Source organism: Pyxicephalus adspersus, chromosome 8, assembly GCF_032062135.1.
Source record: "Pyxicephalus adspersus chromosome 8, UCB_Pads_2.0, whole genome shotgun sequence".
NCBI classification, from domain to species: domain Eukaryota; kingdom Metazoa; phylum Chordata; class Amphibia; order Anura; family Pyxicephalidae; genus Pyxicephalus; species Pyxicephalus adspersus.
This window is the reverse complement of record NC_092865.1, coordinates 58,350,054-58,372,591: the sequence shown is the minus strand read 5'-3', so window position 1 is coordinate 58,372,591 and position 22,538 is coordinate 58,350,054. Positions and strand designations below refer to the sequence as shown.

At 38.4% G+C, this 22,538-nt stretch overlaps 1 protein-coding gene and 1 long non-coding RNA gene across 4 annotated transcripts in view; one reads left to right on the top strand and one right to left on the bottom strand.

Moving 5' to 3' along the window:
* Window positions 1–14,093, top strand: part of LOC140337216 (uncharacterized) — a 43,009-nt gene extending 28,916 nt beyond the window's left edge. The window contains exon 3 of the long non-coding RNA XR_011922004.1: window positions 12,481–14,093. This is a non-coding gene — a long non-coding RNA (uncharacterized lncRNA). The remainder of the gene's footprint in view (window positions 1–12,480) is intronic.
* Window positions 1–22,538, bottom strand: part of PRICKLE2 (prickle planar cell polarity protein 2) — a 183,961-nt gene that overhangs the window by 25,204 nt on the left and 136,219 nt on the right. For all 3 annotated transcript variants that reach the window (XM_072420811.1, XM_072420812.1, XM_072420813.1), the window contains 4 exons: window positions 15,702–15,815; window positions 8,693–8,830; window positions 5,995–6,198; window positions 4,308–4,494 (listed from right to left, as the gene is read on the bottom strand). In XM_072420811.1, the coding sequence (XP_072276912.1) occupies window positions 4,308–4,494; window positions 5,995–6,198; window positions 8,693–8,830; window positions 15,702–15,815 (643 nt within the window). The remainder of the gene's footprint in view (window positions 1–4,307; window positions 4,495–5,994; window positions 6,199–8,692; window positions 8,831–15,701; window positions 15,816–22,538) is intronic.

The window sequence follows — 22,538 nt, the reverse complement described above, 5'->3', positions numbered from 1 at the left end:
CTCTTGCTTGTTGTTACAAGGCTTTTTTCTTTCTGTGCCATTTTTCAGGGATGCCGGCATTTTTATAGCAGAGCTGCTATTGCTGTTTACCAAGAACTGTCACATTGGACTCTGACAAGATGGCAGCTGGCATCGGAAAAGGCAATTTGGTTGAGGAGCTAACTTTTTAGAACAGACGGGAAATTGAGTTACTCAACAAAAGCTAAACAAAAGATGTGTGAAAAATGACATTAATACCATACATAAAAAGAATTCCTTTTCTGTAAATGTGAGTTATGAACTACTACCAGCCTGAACCTTGTTTTTATAATATCCAGTCCTTACGGGTGTGAAGAAGCATGTGACCTTCACCCAGGGTGCAGACCTCAAGTCGTTCTCCAGGTTAAAGCAGAGTCACCTAATAGAGGTTTTTGCCCTTGTGTAAGCTCTGACATGGTGCTAACACAGTGGTTGAATTCTTCCCTCCTGTAAAGGTATAGATAACCCAGGAATAGTAAATAGTAGTAGTTGGAGGAGTAGGGGTGGGATGATGGGTCTGTCGAGAGAACCTGGAAATCCTACATTGTAAGCTCTTTGGGACAGGGTCCTATCCTGCTCTTGTGTCACTATCTGTATTTGCAACTCCTTTTTTATTGTACAGCACTGCGTAATATGTTGGTGCTATAAAAATACAGTTTATTAATATTAACAAAAATAATACCTTTGCTCTACATGGGTAAAGTGATAGAGTCTGTTAGTAGAACTGTCTTTTAGTAGGCTCAGTAGACCTGTAGTTAGACAAATGTAAAGTCTCCAAAAAGGTTAGTTGCTTGGCCATCTTTGGGTTCAACATATTCTTGGTTATTGATCAAGCCTACATACTATCCTGTATTTGTAGGGATAAAATATGGTAAAATGTGTATGTACGATAAGTGTTGTCTTCCTCCTTATTCTGTAGAGCCATAGAGCACAGTAGAAGTAGGCCAATCTGATTACAAAAGTATCTGCATTTCCTTTTAAATCTTTTGGCAGGTAAATTGTTCTCTACATATGTGTTTTACTGTGTATTTAGCTGTTTTTTGGCTGGAACTGCACTTAATTTTGTACTGGGATCTTCTACATTATCCTTCCCTTCCAGCTATTGAGTGCAAATCTCCCCTGAGGTCCCCGCAGATGAGCCCGCTGGAACACCAGTAAAAGGATAAGCTGTCTGAAATTTCCTCGTCTCCGTTTTAATCACAGAACGGCTTTGCCTGCAACATCGGCACAACACAATGACTGCAAATTCAAAGGCTGCAACCTTTCTATGAAACGCGTTACGTCGATCCATAGGGATGACGCACTACAGATGCTATTTTAAAAACAGAGCTGGAGGCTCTCGGAGGACAAAACTGATTAAAGTCTCATAAAGAACAAATGTGGGGCAAAAGATGGCGGACCTTGGGTGATGCAGTACCGACAGATCCTATATTTTTTTCTATACGGTTTTAAAATGCATTGTTACCTTAGTAACTAGCACATCGCAATGTATTTATAGAAGCTACGAGCTGCAGGGAGATAATGTATTCAGTACAACAAAATATTCTCCCCTTGGCAACGAGGTAACTGCACAGCGATGTCAGCATTAATGATGAGAAATGGTAAGTGCTGACAAAAGTGCCCATATCACACCATTACCGCAAAACCACTCCCCCACCCCCACCATAGCCACCCCTGGCTCCGAGGGAATTTCACTGTAATGTGACAGGTCCTCCTAATGGCTTAGGAGTTAATATATTACACTTACTGGGGCAGACTTCTACTTATCTGTGGCCATTGGGACCACCATCCTCACGCTTGGAATCAAACATATGGGAGAATTTTACCTCTAAAAATAGCCTAAAAATACAATTGCAGGAAAATTATTAATTGTTAGTGTGCCAGGTGCATGTACAACATTTTACCTCAATTTTGGCCACTCCTCTTTAGTCCACCCTTGCTAATTCCATTAAGAATGCAAAAGGTAAAAGTGGTAGGTACAGAGAACCAATCAGAATTCAGTTTACTGGTTGATCTGCATTCATGCACTTTTGGCACTGATAAGCCTGATGAGATAAAATATATATTTTGTAAACCCAGCTCTAAGCTAGGTATTCATTTTTTGATTATTTTCAATACTCGTAATGCTCATACTCAAGTCAATCCAGAGATGTCTCTTGCAGTACTACTTCAACACTAGATCTTCTGGAATAAAGAACTTCTAGCGTCCTTCAACCTAGATGACTGAGGAAAGACTGTGAGTACAGTCCCCAGAGCAAGTTGCCTCATGTATTAATGCAGAGAGAGGCACCGATGATCATATCATGGTCATTTAGCATACGAAGAGGACCCAGTGTGTCACATATTACCATAATAGAGATAAAATAGCATTCTGTGTAAATATGTACATTTATTAAAACTACCATTATAGATATACTGAGGCTGATGTATTAAATCTCTCCAAGACTAAGGAAGATAAACTAATATGAGAGAACCTGGGAGATCAAACAAACTTGACAATGAATTCATTTTCTATTGGTTGTCAAAAGTTTTCACTCCTGGACCAGATTCGTTCCAGGTTTGCTGGATCACCCAGGTTTCCCCATGAAAGTTTTTATTCTCCAATTTCGAAGAGCTTTTGAAGTCTTTATCCTGAACCCCTCAAACAAAGGAAGACTAGTCACCTTGAAACCACCTTTGATTTGTCAAACATATGCAGTTCCCCAAAATATAAAAAGCCAAAAACACCCCAATTTCTGATCTTGGCCAGTTTGGGGGGCTGAGGAGAATAATAAATTTCCTTTAAATAGTTAACTGTAAAAGACTTCTGGTATTGTAATCAAATTTTGTACCATTTCCCATCAATGCAGCAGATACCTCAAAAGCCCATATAGAGGTGATGGAACACAAAGGGTAATGAACACCATGACTCACTGTCCTGCCTCAAAATCAGATTTATCAGGACCATTGTGTAATGCTTTAAAGAATGTTACAGGCAAACCACTAAACCCCAACCTTAATGAATTCTATAAACTTTCCGTATAGATAATGAAGAAGAACATTTTTATTAAGTCACAAGGTTTAATAAAGAGTTTATTAAACATGACCTTATTTTTCCATGTCTTTAGAATGAAATTCTTTTCATGAATTGTTAGGGCTGCTAACAGTAATAGGAATTGTATGTCTTTGTTTTTACCATACTACAAAAAAAGTCATTTTATTACTTTCTCTGTTCTTGCTATAGAAACTAAATTTTCCATTTTTGTGAATAAAGGAAGTGGGCATAGACCTCCTTGTTGGTGATGAAGACAGCAATAAAACCAACATTTTTATCCTTATTTATTTTTATTTAAAACTGAACACCAGCTTTTACCTGGACTTTTAATAAAACAAACCCCCTCAAAGTCACTTGTTCTGGTCAGTGATGTCACTTGTCACTCCAGCATCCATCTCCACACCTCCATCTGTCCAAGACTACTACATATATTAATGCACCCCACAGGTCCCAGATCTTGAATTATAGTAATGCCCATTAAGTGGCACCATATAACTTCAAAAGAATAATGCAATTATAAAATGAAGGTAAATAGTTTGGAGAAGAGAGCTGTTACAATGGCCTTCTTCATAGAGGGCGGGGGAAAGAAGTTTCCTCTTTTAAATAACATGTGTGGCATCAAACATGGCTTGGAATGTGCCGTGCCACATGGGATTGTTTATCTATGTCATAACTGAGTTGAATGTATGCTTCCCCTAGTGGTGGCGCAGCTCACTCACCCCGTGCAGAGATAGGGCTACTTAGTCCGACTAGCAAGGGGAAGGTGATATTTATTCAATTTATCAGTTTATGTATGTCTCGAGTTCCCCTGACGGAGCTGACATGGGGAAATGCGTCAGGAATTAAGGGATTTATGGATTTCACCCATTAGGGTATACTAATAAGATCCGGTTTATCTCATTGACAAACCAGGATCCACCTTCTTCCTTACTATAAATAGAAGTGCCTGTCTAGTTTTGGAGCAAAAAAAACACCCTTTTCTGCATGCTTTTAATGTGAAAAGATAGGGGTGTATATATTTTGTCACACTTTGTCTTATATTGTATATGAATCACGTTGAATACAATCAGCCAAAAAAAAACTCTCTCTCTGTGTTCTCTCTTCTCCAAACTATTTTGCTCAAACCCAGGGTTTAGCTGGAAAACTATAACCCTACTCTACTGCATTCACACCATACACAACTTCCTACAGTTATTTATAAAATTAGGTTACTTACTGTATATATACTACAGATTAGGAGAACCCATTTTCTTACCTATATGTTGTGCACAGGTGTCACAGTATTCTGCATACAGGGACTCGAAGCAATTACAGCAGTATGGACGTCCTTCCTTCATTATGTATCTTTGGCCACCAAGGATTGTTTCACATTCAAAACAACAAAAGTGTTTCATATGCCAGTGTCTGCCCTCCGCTTCTGTACATTCATCTGCAAAAATAATCTAAGAGGAAAGAAGGAATCAGTATGCAGAAAAAAACAAAAGGAACCAAAAACCTAAAACAATTTCACTTCAATCTGACATTCCAATACACCTGTACAGTTGACAAATAAATTGCTTACAAAGGACTTTTGATTCTTGATACCCCCATGTGACAGTGTTAGGTGCCTAAAAAGCCAATCGGAATGCACTGGCACATAGGAGAAAAGGTCCCTTGCCCACCATTACTCAAAATACTACGTTTTTTAGTGGGGTGGGTTTTTTTTATTGTATACAGAGATTTGTTGTAAATAAAAAAAATGCTCCTCGGTGTTGCCTATCCTACAATAGCCTGTCAAGGGAATAAAAGACCTCACAACAATCTCATTTCAAACTCTCAATAAGACACTACAATTCCCACATCCTCAATTATAGAAGAAGAGCTCTTTGAAATATATTTTATAATTCTCTAGTGAGAAAGCACTGTATCCCCATTGTGGCATGACTATACCTTATGTTTATTTTGTTTCATTTAGGGGGTTATTAGCTCACCATAAAACACTAAAAGTTGTGCTGTCTGGAGCTGACCACAAACATTTACAATGATTCTAAAACTGTCAAAGGAGTCATCGTTCTGCGGATTCAAGTGATTTTGGGAAAACAATACACCGCAATCTGCCTTTGGTGCTTTGAGATCACACAAGAGCTACAAGAAAAAACTTCAATCTCAACATATCCCCAAGGCTTGACTTAATCCAACTTTATCTCAGCAGAGGGATAGACTGCGGTATGACTTCTGATGACTTCAGCATGCTGAGCTGAGATAAGGGAGTAGCTATGTCTACAATCTCACCAGGATATACTGCTCAACTAAAATATGTTCAGGGACATCTGTATACAGTGCAACCTCTGGGCATTGCACACAATGGCGGCTCTTCAGCTGTGCCCCGCTAGTCTGTACTGATAAAATATGAATTATTTTTTTCATGGTGTACAGTAAAATGGAATACTGCATTTTGAAAAGTATTGAGCTATGTGTTTAATATTAAACCAGTATAAATATTTTTATCAAACTAGTGCATCTGAATTTATATTAGAATCAGCCATTTGCAATTCTCTATACAGCAGCAGGCAGGGGGATCAGATGTGCTGCTTACACATGTGTTGATAAGAGAACAGTGAATTGACCGAATCTGAGCATAGGAAGAGGACACCATTATGATAGTTCTATGGTCTGTAATGGTTTCATTTGCCCCAGCAGCAACTTTTTAAACTGGTTGGGCAGGAATACAAATTTTCTGATAGGTGGAACAGACGCCTTTTATGTATTTATTCTGTTTCATAGCTCCAGAAATACTGCCACTGAGATAACCATAATTCATTATAAACTAATATGCGATGAGTGGTAAGGAATGATGAATTTTATTGGGTTAGACTAATGAATCAGCAAGCTTTGCACAGTTGAAAAGCCTGCACAGAGAATAATAAGGGGAATTTGACATAAATATTCTGATCTCTACTTACCTCATCACAGGCTGAACACCGCGGCTTCAAACACTCGGCGTGGTGTCTGCCACAGTAAATCTTCCCGTCTTGATAGAAGTAAATAAGGTCGACCAGCAGCTCGTTACATATAGTACAAACAAAGCACTGGGGATGCCAGCACACTCCATGGCCAGCCCTTGATGCAAACACAGCCATGTCCCCTCCATTTATCTGACCACCACACTGCAAGACAGGAAGAAAATGTGCATTACCAACAGGACATCACAGAGATCCATAAAATAAACAGTACAGAATACATGGAAATTATTTGAGATTATACTGTATCAACATCACAAGACCCCAGGGGCCAAGGGACTGTCTTTTTACATGAACAGAGCTGCAGCAGTGCATGCTTGGGTTTGGTTGGGGAGCCAAGGGCTACAATCATCCCCACCTAGGTGAGATATGTGGCAGTGGTGGGAGCATGCCCCAAAAAGTGGCAAGTACATTGATCAAGGGGTAAAGTTGTTTTTTTAAATAATGAGTAAATTGGGAGCTGCCATTGCTGACCATCTTCTGAAATTCTAGCTGCCTGCCCTTTATGGTGACAACTGTCTTCAAGTCACATTAAAGTCAAAGATTTGTAACCATGTTCTTGCCAAAGATGTAAAATTTTAATCAGGAATATCATCACGATAGCTAAGCAACTTGTATTTGCAGAATAAGAAGCCAGCAATGGCAGCTTGTATGCTATTACATTTAAAGAATAGGTTTTCTTTAAACACTGTGCGACACCTCTCAAAGGAGTTAATTAGCCATATCTGTACAAGGTACATGTAAGTGATGCATTACAAGCCTGAAAAATGCCTGTGTGGCGTATCCCTTTAACACATCCGAAGCCACGGCCCCTCGGCACAATGATATTTCTTTCATTATTTAGCCCCACCGGTCATTAATAAGCTCCCAGGGAGGCTATTTTGGATTTCATCCAGTCTGGCTGCATATAATAACACAAAGTGCTTAGTCTTAAAATATCACATTGGATGTGAAGTCTTAGGACTTCAGAGTCTCTTCGGGGGGGCCTCGCACAACCAAACCAGTTAAAAGGAGTTTAAGTAGCAACATCATCCATGGCTGAGATTATATGGGGGAATAATGTTCTTAAAAGAAAGGTTCTTAAATGGGATTGGAAATAAAGATGGGTGCCGTAACTAAATTCTCTGCAGTGTGTCTCGCAGGCAGGACCTTCATCACAGCGACTCTGTAATTAGCATCATTACAAAACCCTCCGTAAAGCTGCAATTATAGTGCTGCAGCATGGAGATACGCGTAAGTGTCAGCGGAGAAACTGTGGAAGGGACAGACCACTGGGGTATAACAGCAAGACGTAAAATGAGCTTTATAATTTAATCACAACGTGTTGCTGATATCTGGGAGAGAAGGGGGGGGTGTCCAAGTTATCTATTCTAATGATACTGAATTTACTGCAATGCAGATAAAGCTTCACATAGAATTGGGAACATGCAAGACATTACCAGGAAAAAATATGTTTTGTTGTCATATGATACAGGAAACCCTAGTCTTTTAATATTTTTGTTGACAAGGACAACAGAGCCACCTTAGAACATTAGGTATGCACAGGTCTCAATCTTTTACAAATCCTGAACACCAGGGTGTTATTCCTATTCTTAGTACAGTTGGTGAAGCCATAGAAATCATTTCTTTATGCCCCCTGGCCATCTGTATTTTCAGAACTGATTATATTTGGTATAGATTCAGTCTAACATAAGTACAGCCATGCATACATTTGTTTCTGCTTATTGGCCTTTAGGACAATAACTCAAAGAGCACAGTATTCTTCCTTGCATGATTGGATGGTTGAAATCAGCAGAGTTTTATCTTATTTGCTAAGCTAAGTGAACTATACTTTGCAAGGGGGACACCCTTTATTGCTTTAGTAAATAAAGCCCAATGGCTTACATAGAGTAGGGTTGGGGGGACTAATGAGAATGTATACTACAGAAGGTTATGGTGGGGCAAGCTGGAGGGGTTCAACAAGTTCTCTAGGTTCAATATATGTATATTTTTCCTGACCTACCTTATGGCCCCTCAACACTTTTGTGGTAGTGCAATATGCATTTTCACATACAGTACATTGGGTTAGGGTAGTCTATTCTTTTTTAATAGACTGTTGATGCCCTCCAAGGCTCCAAAGACTCGACCCTTTTTTTCCTGATGCAGTGTACAACAATACACCGTAGTGTGTTACCTTGTAATGTATTGTAATGCAGCCCAGGTTCGTTGCTTAAATGCTTTGCTGTGCCTTTAGAATGAATGGCACCACAGTGTACTATCCTGTGCATGATTCAGTATCCTACTATCCAGAAACCGGCACAATACCACAATGCAAGTATGAAGGTGCCCTTTGTGTTAAAAAGTAAGTTCACCCAGAAGGAATATTTTAATAATGAACAAATAAAAAAACGTGCGAATATCCAATCGGGTCCTCTAGGGATATAAGAAGCCTTCAGGTGATTTATATCCTTAGCATGTATCAAAAAACAGATCAGTTTTGGGTGGATGGATCCCTTCAGGGATAATTAGATTGATTGATATTAGTTTATAAAACACATTTCTAAACATAACCTCCAATGTTGTCCTTTTTGCAATAGTAACTCGGCAAGCTGCAGCAGTCCCCTGTGTTGGTGAAGAATCTGTAATGTTTTATTCCTTTTACCTGCTCACAGATGGCTCCAGTCATGGTCACAGGGAATGGGCGGACGTTTCCTCTTCCCAAATTCTCCCTCTTTCTTTGGTTGCTAAATAGCTTTAGCTCTCTTTTCTCCTCCTCATCCAGAGAATTGCAGTAACGGACCTGAAATACCAGAAAGAGAGAGATTGGAGTTCTGGAACCATCTGCAATTATATGACTCATGCAGTTTAAAACATTGAAAATCAATGACAAAGAAGCTTTGTTAGATATTTAAGTGTAAAAAAATATGTTTTGCATTTTTATGAGCTGAGAGATAAAACAGTACTTTTATAAAAGCAGACCTATAAAACACATACACAGGTACAATACCACAGCGCTTTATATAAAGGTCCCCTATGGAAGGTGACTCATCATTAGATGCTAGTGATGGAGGGTCAGTCTGACTTCAACACTGAGTATTCTGATCCTCCATTAAAAGAGCAGGTCCCAGTAATATCTACTGTATGGAATTGGATTTTTGCCTATTATTGAGTATAACGTCACAGAACATGATGTCAATGATTGGTAAGGATGGGGCAAGAATGTGAACCACAGATAGAGATCAATTCACCAATCATTTCTCATACTCAGATGCTTAGCGGAAAATTCTTTAAAGATATTTCAGGTTTTTCCTGAGGGGGAGTAATAAAGGTGGTCAAGTTTAATTCATTTTTGTTCTTTGCATTTGTGTTTTTTTTTTGCAAAAATAAAATGCAAATAATGAGGCCAATAAGTGTCTATTTTTAGCACGATAGCTGAAAAAAGCGCAATAGGCAATTTTAGGAGCTATTTAAAGCCTAATCCACCAAAAAAAAAAAACATAAATTAAACATTATTGTATGTAATGATCGATTTTTGTTCAGGAGGTTCCAATGACTGGCTGCAGATACAAGAGGTGCTCAGGGAGTTAATTGTTTGAGAGTTTAAGAACCTTTTTTGTAAATTGGACCTTTTAGCAAAAAATAAGGTCAGTCTTATCAGACCCACGTCTAGTCATAAAGATATACATGCTTTATCTATGGCATCCATTGCAAAGTCATAAATCGTCTGTGACACCTTTTTACAGCTCCCATGGAATGCTGAGTATCCTAAATCTAGGGTGAAAATGTTCCTGCACTGTGCTGAAGAATTCTCCTTTACGATTTTAGATACTCAGTATTCCTCAAGATGTCAATGAAAAAATAGCAAAGTCACCCCTACGATATGGAAGATGAAGCATGATAAATATACCAAATGTACTAACTTTTTTCCCTACAGTTTTTTTTTTGGGTTACTTATTGTGGTGCAGAAGGCCCTTTTCCTGCAAAGTCTACTTTTAAATTTAAACAAAGATAATAGGAACAGTTTTTTGTTTGATTAACCTGGGTTGTGCTTTAGGATAATCTATGAATTGCAACTGCATGTTGCAGCACAGCATGTTAAATAGCTTCCCTGAGCTGAGGAGGCTAATGGACTCCTTCAACCACAAGTAATGGCAGTTTTAGATGCTGGAACTGGATGACCAGATTAAAAAAGGGTCACTGACTATGTTGATAAGCAATATTAGGGCCCAACAGGGTTATGCATACAAACTAATTTCTTCCTCTACAATCACCTCTTTTGTTGCAAGGCAATGTGCCTAAAATAACAGGGAGATGAATTTAAGTCAAGCTCCAGTTCAGACACCAGGAATTGAAAATTAAGCTGCTATAAGACATTCTGCCGATTTTCACCGCTGAGAAAAGCGATTCACGCTAAAATCATCCAAATAGGAAGCAGGGTTGGAACTAGCCATCCAGCTGTGCCTGTGCAATGTAATACGAAAACCATCATTTGTTTTGGGTGGTTTCCTTTACAAAATGACAAGCAGTTTTACTGTGAGTGTAAATCTGCAAATGGTGAAACGTGCACAAATGAGCTTCAAACCCCAGTAATAAATCAATTTTCCCTTAACATTTTCTGCAATTATAAAAAATATTGTTTAAAACTAATCATTTTTGATAATAGGTAAGTTAATATTTGGACATGTTGCTTTACTTAAAGAGAAAATGTGTGACTGTTCTTAAAGGTACATGTGCATAGGTTGTCCTCCTGCTTCTCTATTCGGAGTTCTTTATTGAAGCCCATCAGTTATAAATACAAGAGAGTCAGTCGGAGTGCACCACTGGCATCCTCAACATACTTCTAGAACCTTGAAATGCAGGTCCAAGAATGATTCCGTTATCCTATAGGTGCCTGCAATGGAATACAGGTGGCATGCCCAGGTTCTGATGGGGTCCTGATTACTTTGAAAATTTTTTAAAATGAAAAGGTGCACAACTATTAAAAGCAGCGACTCTGCATAGAATCTAATTGTTTGTATCTCAATTCCTGTCCCAGTCACATCACCACTTGCTTTCATCTGCAGTGGTTCCAACATTGTTCCAGGTGGTCCCTTTTCTTTTGTCCAGCCTATTTAATGCTCTTTGCTACATACAATTTGTAGATGGGAAATGGGCATTTGAATTTTTGCAGGAGATACCCCTTGGCCACTCTTAAGCTACGTACACACGTCAGATTTTTATCGCCCGATAATCGGCATCGGCCAATTATCGGGCGAAAATCTGCCGTGTGTACAGTCGGTGTCGTCCATCGTCCGGACGACCGACCTGCCGGATCCACGGACGATGGACGACAGCCGATCGTAATGAAAGTGAAGGGGAGAGCGCGCAGCAGGGTGCCGCTCCGTCACTCTCCCCCTCCCCTCTCCATAGAGCATGAACGGTGCTGTATGTACAGCACTGTTCATGCATCGTGCACTCCCTTGTCGTTGGAAAGGACCGTGAAAGATCCTTTCCAACGACAAAAATTGGCAGTGTGTACGCAGCTTAAGTATGGGTTTTATATCTCACCCCCTCTTGTGGCCTGCGTCTTTGTTATCTATTGTACCAGCATCCAAAAACTGGACTTACAACTTAATAGGACTTTCTAGGTACAAGGACAGTCAAATCAACATCATAGTATGTTCAAACGTCTCATATTTTATTATAAATGTAAGAAAGATTTAATGTAAAACTTTAACCCACTCTTAGCTCATACAAAGATGCATACCTCAATCTAACAGTCACCACTACGTTATAAAGAGAATAGGTTACACTAATTTGTTAAATGTGTTTCATAGAACAAGGGTCCACTTGTTCAGAAGGTAAGTATAAGTAATTTCCTACCTCTATGGTAACACTGGCTATATATATATATATATATATATATATATGTACACCTACGACCACTTGATGAGGGGCATCTGGGGACTCCAAGTAGGCAGCTCACAATTATCCCCCTGGGAAGTATGTTCCTTATAAAGGATCTAAGTATAAAAGTATAGGGGGGAGTACTTTTACCAGTTTTATTTAAATCTAGCTGATATATACAAGGTCTGCTTTCTTCTAGATGATGGGTCATGCACTCTTACTGTGGTTATCCTCTAACCCCTTTCTTTTTCCTTGACCTTATATGTACAATGTATTTAGATGTATTTCTCTGATAAATCAGACTTAAATCCGTGAAATGCTTTACAACTACACAGTGCCATTTATGGATACCCCTCTTTCTTTGCAGGAATACATTAATATTTTTGATATGGATATATGCAGCTGCACAGATCAATCTGTACTTTGAGGACTTTTAAAATTGATGCCTAACATAATGTAAAATGTATAAAGGGTACATCCTCTATGATCCTTTTTTTTATTTGTATTGGGGCAATGTCATACATGTAACTATAATGTTTATCCACCATTTGTATTCTTTTTCAGGATGGGTTCCATTGGTGCAGTAACACACACGTGTCCTGCAGTATCTTCTTGCATGATACCAATGTCTCCTGTCAATGTACCTGCAGTCCATCAAGATGGTGAAGTTCCCAAACTTAGATGAAGACCAGGAAAACATATGGGGTGTACAGGGGGGCCAGTTTAAGCCTAGTTGTCAATGTCAACGACTACGTTATTGCCCACATAAACAGACAGAAAGCAAGAATGTAAAAAATTGTGCATGTCCTTAGGGGATATCCATGTGAGAGCTAAAATGGTTAATTTTACAGTACCACCTAGCAGCCAATCAGAGTCTGCCTTTTATATGTTAATATATTTTACAAAAATGACAGACAAAGCTGGATTGGGTGACACACTTTATTTTCAAATGTTTTTTTATGGGTGAGGTTCATCATGTTTCGTAGGGTTCTTTATATCACCATAATGATGCATGACATATGTCTTGCATTAACAATGCGATACAGAGTAACACTGATGCATAAAAGAGATAAATAACCCAAAAGAATGCAGACATATGGATTGAATATAATTATCTAAATTTCGTTCCAAGATCTCCACAAAATAATTAACCCTAAGGAGCGATCTTCATAAGAAACTCGGCTGGAGAGGGGTTTCCGAATCATATTTCAAATGTTTCATTTTATCTGGTTGCTTTTATCTCGGACCAAGTCTTACAAGAACTGCATCCATTATTTATTTACACTCTGGAAAGTGACCAGATTTGCTCAGAAGCGTGAGTCCATAAATACAAGAATCTAGGCATGTTGCTTTTCTAGTTTTACCTAAGCCAAGTTGTGAGTCCAAAGTTCACACTAAGAACTTTAGGCAAATTTATGAAAAAATGCCCTTAACCTTACTTTATACTTTCTCACATGATAACATTTGTTGTGTTTGTCACACACAAGCTGAAAGATAATCCATGCAACCCATAATCCAAAAAATTCCATGCATGTTTTCTAATACCTCCCTATAGTACCTCCCCTATCCCCCTTACAGAAGTCACAATACATTTACCCTCATCATACACCAAAGCTGCCCTCCATGTTGCCTGTAGTTTTCCAGTGCCAGTCTTTTTCTGGGTTGAATGATGCTCATCATCAATCAACCCCCTTCCATTGGCCCTAGGCTGTTAATGACACCCAGGGAGATGTGTGAGCTCCAGTCTATCCACTCCATGTGAAAGAAATCCCCACCACCATCACAGAAAAGGCTGAAGAGCAACCCAGGCTCACCATTTAATGGAGTTAAAGATACCTAGCACGGTTGGCTCAATGACTAGCATTCTTGCCTTTGCAGCAGTAGGTCCCAGATTCGAATTTTGGCCACTATCTGCAAGGAGTTTGCATATTCTCCCCATGTTTTTGTGAGTCTGCTCTGGGTACTCTGGTTTCCTCCCACATCCCAAAAACATGCAATTTTTTATGTGGCTTTCTCCCAAAACTGTCTCTGGAATATGTCAATGACATATCTCTATGGTAGGGGCATTAGATTGTTAGCCTCTTTAAGGGACAGTTAGTGATATGTCTATGGACTTTGTAAAGTGTAATATGTGGGCTCTATATGAATAAATAATAAATAAATAGAACTAAAGTATGTATACAGATAAAAAATGGATTTGTAGAAGGGGTGTGATAAAAAGCCTACAATGCTTCTTTATGTTGCTTTAAAGGAAGGGTTAGGTTTTACCAATGTGGTGATGTACAATATGACCAAAGAATAGGCAGAAGGCAACAGCTTAAAACTGCTTAAAACATCCAAGTAAAAGTAGATCTACCATGACTGGCTGATCATTCCTGTAAGATCTTTCCTTGCATTTTGGATAGTGAAAAACAGGCTCAGAGACTCTGTTGGATTTACCAGGACAGAAAAAGAAAGGAAATCAGGTGGGGACACCAATAACCTAAACGTCTTATCCACTAGTGGCTAGGTTTACTCACTCCATTGTATAAATGAGGGGGGCCATGTTTTTTGCGAGTGCCATAAAAATAATCTTTCAAACTGCACTGTAAGTACATTTTCTGCCACCTGGTAATATTCTCCCTGTATTATCTGATAACATTGATTGAATAGTGTTATTTATAATTGAGAGATATCCCAGCTCAATAAATACATCTTAACTGGGATTATGCCAGCCTGTACAGAAGATGTTCTGCATGACATCAGTTCATGTGCAGAAAGAACAGCATGTGAGCAGGAACAGATAATGCAATTTAATCCCCTCCTGCTGATTGGTTGACTATGTGGTAAACCATGCTGGGCTGTGTATGGATGATTTATGGATGACTTACTTGTTTTTGAAACTGAATTCATGTTGGCAATCTCAGGAAGAGTTTGCAGTCAATCAAAAGTGTTTACATAGCAGTCATGTAGGAAGACTTCCACTCTGTTCTGCATATATTTTGAAAGTGATAAGCAAATGCCAAAAGTTAACTTCTTCAAAGGGATCCTCCTTAAGTGAAAAGTTTCTCCGAGGAGTAATAACTCTTCTGTAATTTGATTTTATTGAAAATCTCTGTGCCGTTCTTTACATCTGCCAAGAACTATGTAAAGTAAGGGCTTGAACTAAGGCCAGTGTAGAGATCTGATAGATGTGATATGACTGCTGCTGGAAGTGATCTTTTGTGATTGTTTCCAGTGATAGTGCACAGTGCACAGTGGTCATTCCTAATCAATAGTTCACAACGTCAGTAGACCACTGTACACATGTCAGATATTTGCTCAATACGAGTACGACTTATGCACTCAATCTATGTCAATCAAACAGTTATTAGAAAATGTAAAGGAGATCAAATCAATCAAAGTAAAGTGTCAAGATTATGGTTAGTTTTAATCTACAGCCAACCAAATTTCTTGCAACAACTGCAAACAGATTCTGAAATCTATTTTCTTTCCTGTGTCATTGGCTGATTGTTATTCCCAGGAGTCTGCTCAGAATTTAATGATAAAAAAATTCATGCATCCCTAGCATTGCTCTAAGGTGTAGTGCTGAAGCCACTGGTAATTGGCCATTTATCTATAAGTGTGCTGGGGATGCAATTTCAGATAAAGTACATACAGCAGGTAGATGCAAAATCAGGCAGGAATCCTATATTAGTTTTGCTAAAAAAAAACATGTAAAATAAATATTTAGAATGGAGATTTAATTTTCCAACAAAACTTCAAAGATGCAAATACGTCATCTCTGGTGAAACCTCTTTACTTACTTCATTGTCATGAGGTGGCAACTGATGCAAAAGCTGTTTGATCCTGGATTTCTCCCCAGGGCTGTTGACATAAGGGACTTTATCATCAGGCAAGCAGCTGTAGTACTGGTGGACCTGTGGACACAAATACAAACTTCATCACATTTACTGCACGTACAAACCATTGCTGTTAAAACAATTTTGACCAAGATGAGGTCATGGTGTCACGCGAAACTGAAAAACAAAGTTGTAAACGACAAAACGCACCATAAAATAAAGCAGATTTCCTCGATTTTCCTTTGTCATCAGCAACTAAACAGACAAGCCTGCAGAAATTAGAGTTATTGGCTGAAGGAGACACAAAACCTTGGGAAGAAAGTGGCTGCGTTCCATCAGACATATGCAAAAGACATTACAGAAAACCTTCAGAGGCCCTTAAGGTGTTCTTTCTATCTCCTGAAAGTCAATCGCCAAATAACACTAGTAAAACATTTCAAATCTTAAAATATCCTGTTATTTTAGCCAAGTGATGGCTGCCTTCAGAGCAGTGTGTTTTATGCATTTTCTTTGACCCCCAAAAAATTAAAGATTTAACAGCTTGTAAAATAAATGAAGATCAAAATCTACTACTGATTCTTCAATGCAGCCTTTTTAAAGTAGGGTTTCTCTGGAGGTTCCTCAGAGTTCTATACGCAAGTAGGAATTTCTAAGTTGTCTAAGATTGTCTAAGATAAGTTACAACTGACAACACTGAGTTTTCTATAAAAGGATTCTAACTGCTTCATGTGTTACATCCAATTTATTTTTATATTAATAGTTGTAGTCTAATTATCATCCGGGAACTATTTTTGTTGAATATGTGATTTAAGCTGCCTCATCAGAACCAGTGGGCTTAGAAAATGTTCAATGCTTTCAATTATTTTATCCTGAATTTTGTAATTCTAGGTCCAATTGATCTTTAACATCAATTTTGTTATCTGTAAAAGTGTCAATCTTCCCAAAAACAATCAATGTAAGGAGAATTCTTCCCAATGACTACCACTGTAATGTGGCCTTTCTTCCATTAACCACCAGTATAAGGGGGCTTTTCTCCTACTGACCACCAATTTGAAGGGGTCCTTTCCTTAATGGCCACCAGTGTAAGGTTCACCCACTGACCGTTATTCTAAGAGGACCTTCTTCCATTGACTTCCAGTGTAACTGGGGCCCTTCTGCCACTAATTCAAGAGGACCTTGTTTTCAGCACATATCTTATATTGTCGATATGGGAATACATGAAATACTATCTGCATATAAGTCACTAAGATTGTTTCCAGCAACAGTGATTGCATATCTATACAGGCCATTCCAGCCACATTCTGTGATCTGCATCATTCGTAATGTTGACCTATTAGTTCAGTTGGAGCTCCTTTGCACTACTGCAGAGTTACACTGTTGTACCAAGATCAGTACAAAGAATTTCCAGTTTGGGTGATCTGCACTTTCAGTGCAGAGGAACTGCTTTTTGTAGGTTTCAATTATTGGGATAAGCAGTGGGTGGGGTGCTTCCGCTGCAAGCTATTTTGCAGGTGGAGCTCAGGTGGCTTTTTGAACATCTCTCAACAGGGGTCAATACCATTAAACAGCGCCTGTTTTACTGACGCATAGGGTGGCCATAGGTGTGTTGGTGTCTCCCTGAAAATAATTATAATAAGTGCACTAATTGCTGGCAGACTGGTAATGCACATAAGTATTTTTTTCCAACCTGCTCTTAAAGGCAACAACTAATCTGTCTATCAGTAGTATCCCATATCTACTACATTATATTGGCTCAAATGTCCTAAGTGGGGGTTGGAATTCTTAGCATTGCTTGCTTTTATCCACCTGCTTATGACCACCCTTAGATGTGCCCTGAGAGACATAAGCGTTGAATAACAATTAGAGTGTAGTATTAGTAAGCAGGAGATTGAGCCTTGAGATAACATTAGGAAAGCTTTTCTAGACTCTGAGATTTAAGTATTTATAATTTCTTGACCAGCATCCAATTGTTACAATGCCTGCATCAAACACACATTGCTATTAAACAATCCTTTAAATGTTCTTGGAATACATCAGAAAAAATAATAATAATAAAGACACCTCTAAATGTGAATTCTTTCAATTTAAAGAATATGTCAGCACCTGTCCTTGCAACATCTGTTAGTATTTTATCTTGGCAATAAATATGTTGTCTGCGCCTCCGCCCACACTGCAATCCCTGAGAGTTTTTTGTGAGGTTGATTAAGAGATGAAATCTGCTCAGAGGCGTGTTTCTCAGCTACGGAACTGTTGAAGTGTGCCTTCCACCTTTGATGCTTTTTGTGCACCTGCGCTATCAATTGCTGGTTTGGGGCAGCTAAAATAAAAAATGTTGTCTAATAAAACTGGTCCTTACATGATAATAATCATAGCTTTAAAAAAAGGTCCTATTATAAATATAAGAGTAAAGTGCCAGAGAACACTGATCACTGTAGATCAGTCATAAGTTAAACAAAGGTAGAAAGCAAAAACTTCCAACCTGACCCTTTACTAGTTCTCCCATAAATAATCAATGTACTGAAGAATAACCAACATTCCCCAAGAATGTCTTATAACTATATACATCAACAATGAGTGATTGCTATATTTCCCTAGAAAAACCAATGACCAATACCTTTGAAACTGATCAATCATTAACTCTCCCAGGATAGCTAATCAATAGTTCCTAGCAGAATGGCCAATCACTAGTTACCCTAAAAATGACCAATCACAAATTCCTCTGAGAATGACCACGAGAATGATCACGAGTTCCCAGAAGACTAGCCAATAACTAGATTATCTAAGAATTATAAGTCAGTGGAGTCTTTTGTATCCACACCACATGAGATATATTATTCAGTCATAATCTACAGTTATCTATATTAATGGACTTATTACCCATTCAAAGAAACTAGGAAAACAAAGAAATAAATATGTTTATTTCCCAGATGTTTTTTCACGACAACAAGATTCACTGTTCAGATGTTTAAAACATGGAAAAAAACATAAGGTATTTAACCACCATTATCAACATTCTAACCATTACTTACCAAACCAGTTTTTACAGTTTTGTGATGTATTGTTTGACTTCAAATATGTTGCTAATTTGTTAGTCTATCCATATACATTTTTCACTGTTCTTTGGCAATATAGCAAATTACAATAGATTATAAATAGTTTTTAATCAAATATATTTCTTGTTTGAACAAAATATACAGGACAGTACCACTGCTCGGGACATAGACCCATATACATCTATAGGGTTGTAAATGTGCAGACCCCAACCAGGACTTCACATCATGTGAACGACAATAGAGTCTCAATCATCCTATCTTAGCAAGTACTGCATCTATGGAGGGAGAGGTGGGCTAGATTAGATCAAGGGAAGGAGCTAAACAGGATAAATGCACATTAAAAGTGTATTTATCAATAAAAGGGACCTCAAAGCACTCAACAATGGGCCTGATTTAATAAAGCTCTCCAAGGCTGGAGAGACTACAGTTTTATCAGTGAAGCTGGGTGATCCAGCAAACCCGGAATGAAAACATTTGCTAGCAAATAACTTTGTAGAAATCCATTCCAGGCTTGCTGGATCACCCAGCTTCACTGCTAAAAGTATATTCTCTCCAGCTTTGGAGAGCTTTATATAATTAGGCCCATGGTGTCAATGTATTGGAACTCAAATACTGTGTAAAGCATACTGCATTGGACTTACTTCTGAGTCTAAACTTCATGTACACAAACTGAAATTTAGAAGAGATGTAGGAAAATATATGATCATCTGTGTGGCTATAGGGGACAGGGTTCTCTCCGATGTTTCCCTAGTGTCCACACATGCCGTAGGCCAATGTCCTGCTGCCTCAAAAAATCTAAAGCAAACTGTATTTGACTAATTTGAGTGTGAAGCCTGTGTACATAATCTGGAGGAAGGGTGGGAACTCATAAGGACATCACTTTAGCCATTACGAATAGGGTTCTCTCTGCTGTTTCCCCGGTGTCCACACTTGAAGAGGAGGCCACTCATTGACAGAAGGTGGGAAAGTCCTGCTCCCTCTAATGGGTGCTGTCTGAGTCACGTTTCTCAGCTTTCTTCATGATGAGATAAGCATTGCACGCAAATTAAATTCAAATATTTTTTGAGACAAATAAACATTTCACAAATTATCACATAAATGTGTTTGTACTTATATGCGTCTGCAATATTTAATGTGAGAGACGTCTCCTAATCCCACAATGGAAGTGAGAAAATTATTATTTAGCCAAACTATCAATAAAACATATAAGTTGTGTTAAGAAAATTCAAGTGCTGGTTGTTTTCTTTTTTCTTATTTCAGGTGGGATGATATGAGCTTTAGACAAAAAAGCCTTAAAAGCTGAGAGATAAGGATAAACACTGAAGAACCCAGTATGATTGGCACAGTGTGTCTTTGTAACCTGATTTTAAACGGTAAGTCTAAAACACATACCGCCACTATAGGTTAGGAATATTAACAAGGTGACAAAGACAGGAGCCTAGGGTTTTATGGATGTCCAGTGGATAAGCTACAACTTCCTGGTCCTGGTCTAAAACTGGGAAAAAGCAAAACAGTACCAGACTATCATTGCACAAGGAAGGATGGACATGTAAGGAGATGGGGCCAATAAATATTATACAAATTGGATTGTTTCTCTGAGCCTATTCTATAAAGGAAGTTGAATTACATCTTGAAATTACCTGGAACCTGGTCTTTTAATGTGATGGCTGGCCTAGGTGACCAATATGGAGGTTCATAAGACAGTACATGAATGCATAAACTGGTAAAATTGGCAAAGAACCTTGTTCGGATTACCCACTATAGTCATACAATACCAAATATATTGGTGTATCTTGCATACAAGGCATCCATTTTAGATTGTGATCAATTGTAATGAGGATCCAAATACAGATTGAGCTAATGAACCCCAGTAAAGATTGATCATATTCCATCCTGCAAAACATGCCTCTGGGCAGTGAGAATTATGGCACGGCAATACAAAATGCATAGTAAGTTTCCTTGCAGAAATAGGAGTTATTTAAGTGTATGGATGTGCATTTTGGTAATAGGGGGAATGCAAAGAAAAGGGGTAAACCTATCAGAGTGCTGTGCAATCACAAGCTGGGGGTTGGGAACTTACTACCATTATTGTTTAATTGCAGCAGGGAAAAAAATCCCTTTGCAGACAAACCAGTCCCCAAAAATGGAAACAAGTCAACTGTGTATTTAGTTATATACCTGGCGTTCAGTTTATAATAAATGATTTTATTGAAAAAGAGCAGGAATATGAGAAATGTGTGTATGCAACTACAGGTATTCTCCATCAAATAATCCCTGTAGGATTTTATTAGGTGTCATATCATACAAAGTGCAGATTCACAGGGCAATAATTAGAGCAAAAACTCTTTTCATCTGATAACATGTGCAGAAAATGTTAAGATACCAGCAAGAAAATCTAACATTGATTAAAGCAAAAAAGTGAACAGTTTGCATACCAGCTGTCACAGACTAAAATAGAGAGGCACGATGTTTTCCTGACATAAACCAATATGAGACGCAGTAATTAGCATGCAGATCTGAAAAGCCAAGCACAGTTTTTATTATTTATATGGAAGTATAACGTCAAACAACTTTTAAAAGATTTATAAAGTGAAAATGTTACGTTTTATGATAACCAACACAATCCTTCCAAAAATGCATCATAGCGTTATACCTAGGGGCCCTTGCTGCAACTTTTCTTTTTACTGGGGTCCCACTTCTTACTGGAAACCTTCCTCCTCACCCCCTGTGCAGCAACATTATTACCTTCCAACTGTTCTTTATTTGGAGGGATTGACCCTTTTTTGGTTCTGGTTTCTATATAAAATACAATAACTATTCCAAAAGTGTCTTACTATATTATACCTTTTATATAATCTATACATTGTTTCATTTATTATTGTAAAAATCATTGTTTAGTACATTGGTAAAAGGTACTTGTGCAGTGTTCAACCCAGAATTTTTTTTAAGCTGGGTGGGAAGAAATAGCATGCTTGGTTGGGCCGCTTGTAACTTATACAGTGTTCAACCCAGAAAGCCCAGTCGGGTGAAAAGAAATACAGGGACAAATGGCAGCTCCTGTATAGTGACCAAACTCTTCAGTAACCACCCAAAAAGAGCCGTGTGGTTACTGAAAAGAGCCAGGCGGTGTGCTCTGCTAAAAAAAAAACGGGGAGAACATTGTTTTGGGGGTTTAAAACTGAGGCCTGGCAGGTGTTTGCCTCTTATAAACAGAATCTGTGCTAAAATGTGACCCCTTTTTCATTTCAGTAAATGTGAGAGGTAATTATAAAATATATGCAAGAGGGCTAAGCAGAAAGGCTAAGAAAGGTCCATTTTGAATTTGACAATTCAGCTTGAGTATAGAGTAAGAGATCAAGTGTCAGACTGTTCTTGCCCCGTTAAGCTAGAATTATATTTTGAATATACATTAAGGTCTACCCATTGCCTCTACAGTCTTCGTCTGTTTCCTTGAACTGTTTAGTTAAGCTCAAAACCTCTAAAAAGCAAAATATAACCAGCGACCCAATAGTTGAACCATGGCAAATCTGTTTTACCTCTCAAATCTTTTGTTGGTCAGTAAGGATGCCATTCAAAGTAGTGTAGGAAGCAGGTCAAAGTATCTTCATTGTAGCCTCATTGCAATTTGTCCCTGGTTTAGGGGCTCCTAATTACAGGGAGGTGCTATTAATGAGTTCATGTTTACCAGGATTAAGAACGTCTAATAAAGAATTGGTCAACTCAAAGCTAGTTGAAGTTGGTAGATGGT